This window comes from Gymnoscopelus microlampas (genome assembly GCF_963454915.1).
Source record: "Gymnoscopelus microlampas genome assembly, chromosome: 7".
Taxonomy (NCBI): domain Eukaryota; kingdom Metazoa; phylum Chordata; class Actinopteri; order Myctophiformes; family Myctophidae; genus Gymnoscopelus; species Gymnoscopelus microlampas.
The window spans coordinates 52,229,019-52,239,018 of NC_139944.1; the positions used below are offsets into that span (position 1 = coordinate 52,229,019).

Genomic DNA, 10,000 nt, shown 5'->3' on the forward strand with positions numbered 1-10,000 from the left:
GTCTGTCTGTCTGTCTGTCTGTCTGTCTCTCTCCTGTCTGTCTCTCTCCTGTCTGTCTGTCTCTCTCCTGTCTGTCTGTCTGTCTGTCTGTCTGTCTGTCTGTCTGTCTGTCTGTCTGTCTGTCTGTCTGTCTGTCTGTCTGTCTGTCTGTCTGTCTGTCTCTCTGTGCATGCGTGCGTGCATGCGTGTGTCTGTGTGTGTGTCCCTCTCTCACTCTCTCTCTCTGTGTCTGTGTCTGTGTCTGTGTGTGTGTGTGTGTGTGTGTGTGTGTGTGTGTGTGTGTGTGTGTGTGTGTGTGTGTGTGTGTGTGTGTGTGTGTGTGTGTCTGTGTCTCTGTGTGTGTGTGTGTGTGTGTGTGTGTGTGTGTGTGTGTGTGTGTGTGTGCATGTCTCTCTCTCTCTCTCTCTCTCTGCCACCTTGGCCGTCCTTGGCTGTGGGTCAATACATCTTAATCATAGTGTGGGTGGGTGAGTGGGTGGGTGGGTACACACGGTACCCTCGTCACGCTCATGCATACTTTACACTTACACTACTGTAAGGTCAGTGGACAAGGGCGTCATTTGGGGGTCCCAGGGGGGAGGGCAATAATTGCCACCCCCCCTCCCCCATAGCGTTCACATTCACACTACCTAAAATTCAGTTATATTATGCACATTAATAAGATTTTAGATTGGATGGGAGTTATACTATTACTTATTCTGCACTTGTTCTCTACCCTTACCTGTATCTTTGTTTCATCCTTAAAGGGATATTTCACCCCATTAGTTCTATCGATTAGTCAATTCAAGTCTCCATGGGGTGACTAACCGATAGAAAATACGCTATTTTGTGGGTGAACTATCCCTTTAATGTAGATCTATCAATCTATCTATCTTTAAAAAAAATCTTGAAATAAATAGAACAGAATATTTTCCTTGGTATGGTGGTGCCCAGCACAACATATTCTCAGATGGGGGTCCATGACCAAATACATATTAATTTAGGGGGTCCTTGATATGAAAAGGTTAGAGAACCATGGTATATATGGAGTGTCAGTGATGGTTTCAGGGTGCTGATAAACACCATGGGGTTCTTCTATACTCACTCTTGCAGGACTTGTTGTCGCTGCCCAGGCTGAAGCCAGAGCGGCAGCGGCAGGTTCGAGTCTTGTGGCTGTTCCCCAGCAGACAGATGTCAGAGCAGCCCCCGGCCTTCCCAAACTGGTCCGCCTCACACGCATGACTCCTCACTGGGAAAACACGGTAATGATGGTCAAAGTCAAGTTCATTAGTCAACCTGCACAGCGAGCCAACAGAGTAAGATTACAAGTAGAACTACAGAGAATATAAGATCTCGTCACTCCACCGTTGTTTTTGTCCAATCTTCAGTGAAATTCTTCCATACAAACGAACATCGAGCGGCCAGTTGTTTAGCTGGGGCCGCCCTCACCTATAGCTGCTGTGTTTGCAACATGTGAGCAACATAATTTATTTGGTTTGGGGTGTTTTTGTAACATTGAAAATGAATGAATAATCCTTTCTGCTGAGCAGATCAGCGGGACTTTCGCTGTGCGCAGCAACTTTAGCAACACCACAGTTTCAGTTGCCAGTTCTGTGAGAGAAATAAGCAACCAGGTCTAGGAAAACAAGCCCAAAAGAAGCGACAATGGGCCACATGAGCACTTTAAACCTACTGTATACATCGGCTATTTGAAAATAGCAGATCTACAAGCTCACAACATGTCGCATCGCGAGCGACGCGGTGTGAGCTTGTAGATCTGATATTTTCAAATAAAAATATTGGGGGCTAAGCTAACTTATAATGAAAATACCTGGCAACACTGGCTCATCGTGGGAAGACAGGCGGTGCTCAGAGTGAAAAAGAGAACAATGCCTATAGCCAGGCCAATCGAAACCTCTATGCAAATGCTGGACATGAATGTTCAACCCCCAAAATACACACAGAAATTCTCTTACAAACAGAGGCATGTTCACAATCTAATTGTAACCATTTAATGATAGAATACAAACCTTCTTCAACATTCGAACTGTGTTAATATGAAAAAAAAAACGAAAAACACAACAAAAAAAAATCTAATTTAATTCGTGATTATCTAGTCTTTCTCACCTGGCGACTTGGGGAAGGTTTCACCAGTAGTGGACACAAATGAATAATGAAAAATCGTGAAAATAATGTGCAAATCTTTGAATATATATATATTTTTAAAGCGAGCATTTGTAACTCAAATCTTTGCTTCTGGGGGATTCTACAAATGTCTTCTAAATCCTAACAGTTTTCTGAAAACACTTATGTTGCTTTAATATCAGTGGTGCTTAAAACATTTTTCATGTCAAGGACCACCCAAAATTTTATGTATTTGGCCGGGGACCACCATTTGAACATATTTTGTTCCAGGGACCCCCCCAGAAGCAAATATTTGAGTACATCTTTTTATATATATATATATATTCAAATAGTTGCACAAATGTTCGAGATTTTTCAAAAAATAGCAGATCTACGAGTTCATAGCGCGGCACTCGGTGCCGCGCTATGAACTTGTATATCTGCTATTTTTGAATAGCACAAAGTATAAAATATGGATAAAGTAGTTTCCCGGGTTTGAATGGAGTTTAGATAAAGAAGAGATGCTGTTGCTGGGTTACCTGGAGGCTGGCGTCTCTGGTGGTACACGTGCAGAGCCCCTCCCTTGTCCACCCTGGTCACCACCTGGTAGTCGGTGTTGTTGAAGCGGTTGACCCGGATCACGCTGGTCTTGGGCTGCATGTTGGCGTTGTCTGAGTTGGTGGCGTACAGGTAGTTCTCGAACACCGTCAGCCCGTACAGGTGCTCGATCTGACGGAGGAGGAGGAGGAGGGAGTGGGACACAGACGGCACACAATGAACAGTAGATTCTTCTATTTATAATTTAAGAACAAGTAAGACGCGCGAACGCTGGAAGCGAACGCAGCTCGAAAATAACAATAAGAAGAATAGAAAGGAATGAGCAATTACTTGCCATCCGGCCTGAAATATGCACAAATGACATGGAATTCTTAGATATCCCAATAGATGAACTCGTGTAGATGCTTGTAGATGTGTTATTTTTGACTGTCGCTGCTATATTTTTCTCAGAGGAGTGTAATTAGTCACCCAGGGGCACAGGCGAATTTCAGCCACACTGTAGTGCATGCAGGCAATGAGAGCGTGAGTCACATGGGGGCAGCCAATGAGAGCGTGAGTGACATGGGGGCGCGGCTGCACACATACTGCACACAGACAGACAGACACACAAGCCGAGCCGAGTTCCATAGTATGCTCCACTTGGGCGGAGGCGCGGCTTTGCCGTGCCTCCTTCCGCGTTCGCAATAAAATTCCATTTAGTTTTAGTCATATTTTAGTCATCTGAAATGTTCTAGTTTTTGTCTAGTTTTAGTCAACTAAATATCAAAAGGTTATAGTCGACTAAATCTACAGTTGATTTAGTCGACTACAATGTATTTTCATAATGGCTGATTTGACACTTGGTTGCATGCTGAAAATAGCCGATCTACAAGCTCACAACGCGTCGCAGCGCGACACGTTTGTGAGATCAGCTATTTTCAATTTCAGAGCACAACAACCTAGTTCTACTGGATCTCTTCTCCACTCGTCCCTCCTATAACATTTTTGTCTACTTTTTATTTGTTGACGAAATTGTCAATATATTTAGTCATAGTTTTAGTCATCATACAGCCTATTTATTTCGTTTTTATCTAGTTTTTGTGTAGTGTAAAAAAGTAGTCGACAAACATTTTTCGTCATAGTTTTAGTTAATGAAATCAACACTGGTCGGGTGGAAACCTCATTATGTCCAAAACTTTACAGGATTCAAATTTTGTTTTTTAATCAAAAGTAGCAGATCTACAAGCTCGAAACACGCCGCGTTTCGAGCGGCGCGTTTTCTTTTGTGTGACACTGTTGTATGATGATCAAGTATAGGGGCGTTAATTTACGAACAAACATAAAAAGTTTTAATATGTAGATAAGAGGTTTCTGCAGGACAGCAACAACATATATAAACATATAGTGCAGATCTACAAGTTACCAACACTGTAGTGAGCTTTGTAATTCAGCTGTTTTCACTATTTTGACGTTTTTTTGCATTCTCACTGTCAGGGGGGTAATAAGTTGGTCTAGGTCCTAAGTTTGACCCTAACAAAACTTTTGTACTTTCATTTTTACATTTTGAATTCCGGACTTTTACTTTACTTTTACTTTACTTTACTAACTGAGTACTTGAATCTACATTGCAGTATTGATACTTCTACTTAAGTAAAACATCTGAGTACTTTTTCCACCACTGGTACTAGCGTCCCAAATGCGGAAGTCCTGCAATGCCTGATTTGGCCACCGGGCCAAATCTGAGGCTTCAATCATTATAACTCCGTGGTTCTGCGGGGGCTTTGGGTTCGAACTCTGTGAGGTTGGCTGAGGAGCCAGAATAAAGCTGGTTGTTATTTCACCTTATGCCAGCTCAGAGACGGGGGGACGGGGGGACGGGGGGGGGCAGCTCGGGTGAGACTGTGAACCGCTCTGAATACAGAATCATTATTCAACACTGACTCTGTGTAAAACAGAATAAAACATAACAGAAACAAAAGAAAGGGTCTGGGTGCTTGGAAGTTCAAAAAAGTGTAGCGAAGGTGCTCTTTGGTGAGGGACTGAAAACTTGCAACAAAGGAGAAAAAAAAATAAGGCACTCTTCTGGTGAAAAAAAGTTTAAAAGCCTTTGTTGAAGTGAAGCTAGTTCAAAATAGAACTAGTTGAAAACTGGGATAACCCACGCGTAGGGGCCAGCACGGCCTTCTTCAGGGTATGAACATAACATAACTTGAAAGGGTTACTGTACATCTGTGACTGTAATTCATTCATGGAAGCTTGTAAGGGAGAAGCATTTCACCCACTCTTTTACAACGCTAAAACTTGCGAGGTTGACAATAAACTTCCAAGTTGAAGTCGGTGGAGCGCAAATGTCTCGCCGGGAGACAAGTCTGTACGTCCGTACGTGTCGCGTGCGTGCGCTGGGATATTGCATTAACCCATTGAGACCTGAAGCCGATTCTACATGTCTCCTAAATCTCAACAGTATTCTGAAAAACGTATGTTTCTATATCAGTGGTGCTCAATCTTTTTCATGTCAAGGACTTTTTCATGTCAAGATTTGAGTTAAAAATGTTCGCTTTAAAAATATATATTCAAAGATTTGCACACATTTTCAAGATTTTTCAAAAATAGCAGATCTACAAGCTCATAGCGCGGCACTCGGTGCCGCGCTATGAGCTTGTATATCTTCTATTTTTGAATAGCCCAAAGTGTAAAATAATGCTTTTTAGCTCAAATCTAAAAATGACACAGTTCCAGGTCTTAATGGGTTAACATATTCCACGAATTATGTACTAGTTATATTGTATTAACATACTCTACCATACAGATTGGTCAAAAACAATGTCCACGTAAAGTCCAGGAATTGCAACGTCATGTTCTGTTAGCATAACCTCAGTCAGTGGTAACAGTAAACGTCTCCACTTTGCATGCAGACATGGATAAGTGTTTCCTCTGGCTGATGATGTTCTTGATGGTGTGACTAAACTGCCTGAACTGGCAGCCAGCGAAGTGAAAGTAAACACACGGCCTGAGGAACAGAGGTATAATAACCAGAGGTAACAATAATGGAGACGAATAACAAAAGCACAACGAGGGAAAAGGCCTGGAGAATGAGACAGATGTTTGGGGCATAATGTACACACAGCCACAGTAGTAGCGTAGAACGCTCTGAGCCTGTTAGTGCTGCCTGTACGAGCAGTGTGTCAAGGATCCGAGGCAACTTGTCCCGTTGATGCAGTAAGAAACGCTAAAGCAGTGGTTCCCAAATAACAGCTTTTTTTCTGTACACCACATTCACACAACACAGATATAACAAGCTTTTGAAAGTGGTGCAAGCTAAGAAGTGTACATAATTTATGCATATTCACACACTCTCTCACGCACACACGCACACACACACACCGTATATCATGAGCTATGTAAAAACATATTTAATAGGTGTCAAAGATTTGATATGGTTAAGTGACGCAGAGAGACTTTACGTGCAGAGACGCAGAGAGGCAGAATATTTAGAGAAAGCATGGGACAAACGGACAAAGAAAACATATATGTGATGTATATTTATCATTTGTTTTGGGGTTTTTGTTTTGAGGAAGTGAATGTCTATATTGTTTTTTTTTTTTTTTGTGTCTTATAATCCCGTAAGGCAGTGGTTCTCAAACTTTTTCATGTCAAGGACCCCCAAATTGACACTTATTAGCCCGCGGACCCCCATTTCAAAAGATATGCCAGGGACCCCCATAAGAGAAGATTTTTTACGGCTCTAGCAGTGATTCTCAACCATTATTAATTTCAAGGACCCCCCAGTTTAACATGCATTAAGGCTACGGACCCCCATTTAATGGCATTTCTATCTCTGGGACCCCAATTCATATTGTAAAATCAATGTTAATTTAACTCTGAGAGTGTACAAATGGAACCAAATGGACCCGTTAGGGTCCATTTGGTTCCATTTGTACGCTCTCAGAGTTACAGACCCATAAGGGTCCATTTGGTTCCTATCCATCATTTAGCTGGGGACCCCCTGGAACCCCTTCAAGTACCCCTGGGGGTCCCCGGACCCCATTTTGAGAACCAATGTCGTAAAGGATGGGTCTTATGACAAGACACGAACATAAAAATTCATTCATTCATCATTCTCACACACACACACACACACACACACACACACACACACACACACACACACAAAATGCTAAAGAGAAAGAGGGGGGGGGGGGGTCTTTGAGGCCTTAGAGCCGGTGAGTCTAAATGAGGGCCATTACTCGTCCTCCATGCACAGTGGTGGTCCAAAGCCACGCTGACGGGTCTGAAGGCGCTACGCTACGCTCCACCAGCCCATAGCAACATCCAGCTAGCCTCAGCGTCAAGCGCCATTAATCAGCGGCGCTAATTAAAAGGCAAAATGTCCAACCGCCACTTCCCCCGCAAATATATCTCCTCCTGCATGGGCCCAGATCTTATATTACCAACAGCAGGGGAGGGCAGTCTGTCTTAAGGTCTGTGTGTGTGTGTGTGTGTGTGTGTGTGTGTGTGTGTGTGTGTGTGGGGGGGGGGGGGCAGAAATCTCCTTTTTTGTGTTTTTTTCCCGCAAATTAACAGTGGTGTAAAGTAACTACGTACATTTACTCAAGTACTGTACTTAAGTACACGTTTGAGGAATTTTTACTTTACTGGAGTATTTCCAATTTTCTGTACTTTTCTGTTACTGGCAAATATTGTACTTTTACTCCACTACTAGAATTATTTGAAACCTTCAGTTACTAGTTACTTTGTAGATATACATTATTACATTATAATAAACGTTTGATTCTGTAAAAAAAAAAAACTTTTTTGAAAACGGCAAAACAAAGGGTATTTATTAAATTTAGTATCACATCATTAAATATAAAATAAATAAAAAATCACAGAAAAAAATGTTTTATGGTCATGATTCAGCAGGACCCTGGATGGCTTGATTCTGGGCTTAAATTAATTGATATCAATATTTTTGGAAAAGTCAATGGGGAAAAATGCATTGACTATTTTGGAGTGGAACCAGAAAATGGCCGCCACTGCTATGCCCTATTAGATACTATATACACAGTAATGCACCCGACCTTTACAAGCCACAACATCATTAGACTGGAACGTTATTCTAAGATGAAGAGAAAAAGCCTAATTTTGTGGTTCTGCTTGGAGGAGGGGTGGTGTTGGGAATGTGTGGTGATGTTGGTCTCTTACTGGTCAACATTATTATTCTCACTCACCATCTCCTCAAATGGCTCTTTTTTTTGTTCCACTTACGAGAACTAAAACCAACCGTTAAAAAGTATTTCATGGCGTCTGGATTTGTTTCCATAGGCTGCTGGGTTTGGGCTATTGAAGCTTCTCAGAACCTCTGTGCTCAGACAGGTAGTACTAAGCCTGAGTAACCCCAGAACCCAGAACTTACTTTAACCCATTAACACATTGCCTGCCAGAGTTTTTTCAGATTTTTAGCTGTTGCCTGCCAGGGTTTTGCCATGTTTTTGGTACCTGTTCGCGTAGCCACAGATTTTTTTCCTCCAGTATGATTGATCCCCAGATGGTTTCTAATCACAGATGAGATTCAGGTGTGGTTTCACAAATGTCAACGAGGTCATTTTGACCTCGTTGACATGTTTGGTTGATGTTTCAATATAGCTCAAAAGCAGTAGTTTTAAACCAAAAAACAAAGTGAATTGTTTGTCCGTTTGAATTTTAACATTGAAGTGAATGGAGCAGCAAATCTTCGAACATTTTTAGCTCCTAATCTGTTCATAATTCGACAAGGGTTGAAATTATAAAAAAATGCAAAAAAAAAAAAAAAAAAAATTTTTTGATTTTTTTTTTTTTTTTTTCCCTTTTTTCCAAAGACGTATATATACGTCTTTGGCAGACAACAGCTGATAATTAAAAGACGTATATATACGTCTTTGGCAGCTAATGTGTTAAGACCTGAGGCCATTCTTAAAAAAAACACATTAAAAATGTCGTTTTCACGATTTCTTAAAAATAGCATGAGCGGTACATTGTGATATATTGCGATATGATACATATTGCGATAAGATATATAGTGTGATATATTGTGATATATTGCGATATATTGCGATATGATACATATTGCAATACGATACATATTGCGATATATGGAGCTCAAGGACATTAAATCGTCAAACATTCAGTTTATATATACCCCTGACTGAGTAGCTGCAGATCAGTGATAGGTTCTTTGAATGTTTTTTTCCTTTTTTTTAAGTATCGATACGACGGCCTGAGTATCGCGATACAGTATCGGCAAATAAAATATCGCGATATATCGCCATATCGATAATATTGCCCATAAGGATAAGGATAATTCCTTTTAACAGGTCTTTCATGAAAGTCCTTGCGGTCTTGTTTCCAATGAGAACCTGTGAGCAATTAGGGGTTAAGAGTATTGCTCAGGGACAAATTTCATGTCATCGACATATATGCTGGCCTGGCCTGGAATCGAACCTGGGGCAACCAGGGCCTCTGGCTCCCTAGGCGGGCTCACTAACCACTCAGCTATGGCCGCCCCATCCCTAATCGTATCACCATGAATGAACCAATATCGTCCATATATCGTACCGCCAACCATGTATCGTGCCGTGTGTCGTATCGCTGTTGAAATGTACCGTTACACCACCTATACTAAACGCGTACCCAGTGCCAGTGTTGCCAGATTCTGTGAGAGAAACAAGCAACCAGGTCTAGGAAAACCAGCCCACAAGAAGCGACTATGAGCCACATAAGCACTTTAACATATACGATCAGCTATTTGAAAATAGCAGATCTACAAGCTCACAACGCGTCGCGATGCGACGCGTTGTGAGCTTGTAGATCTGCTATTTTCAAATACAATCTTGCGGGGAAATTATAATAAGCAGACCTGGCAACCCTGCCCAGTGCGTCCGTGTGTCAGTGTGTGTGTGACTTGTTGGACTGCGTTCATGTGTTGGGACTGAGGATGTGGTGTGGTGGGGGTGGTGGGGTGGTGGGGTGGTGGTGTGGGGGGGCGGTCCTCACCAGCAGACCCTGGATGATGGTGTGTCGGTTCTTGCCCTCGTAGTCCACCACCTCGATGTAGTCCAGGTAGGCGTCGGCCCAGTACACCAGCTTGTTGACCAGGTCCAGCGTGATGCCGTGGGGGAACACGATCTTGCTGTCCACCAGCTTGGTGCGGTTCTGACCGTCCATGTCGCAGCGCTCCACCTTGGGGATCTGGCCGTAGTCCGTGAAGAACACCTTCCTGTTGGACACAGAGGACAACAGGCTGGTTAAAACCAGTAGACATAATAGATAAAGCCCTTGAACTAGGGGTGTAACGATACAGTATCGATACATCGATTTTAAT

General features: G+C 42.3%; 1 protein-coding gene across 1 annotated transcript in view; it reads right to left on the bottom strand.

Moving 5' to 3' along the window:
• LOC311049173 (low-density lipoprotein receptor-related protein 1-like) overlaps positions 1-10,000 on the bottom strand; it is a 220,935-nt gene that overhangs the window by 164,858 nt on the left and 46,077 nt on the right. Inside the window, exons 6-8 of the mRNA XM_084062652.1 lie at positions 9,673-9,895; positions 2,643-2,832; positions 1,085-1,228 (exon numbers count right to left, since the gene is read on the bottom strand). Of these exons, the coding sequence (XP_083918778.1) occupies positions 1,085-1,228; positions 2,643-2,832; positions 9,673-9,895 (557 nt within the window). The remainder of the gene's footprint in view (positions 1-1,084; positions 1,229-2,642; positions 2,833-9,672; positions 9,896-10,000) is intronic.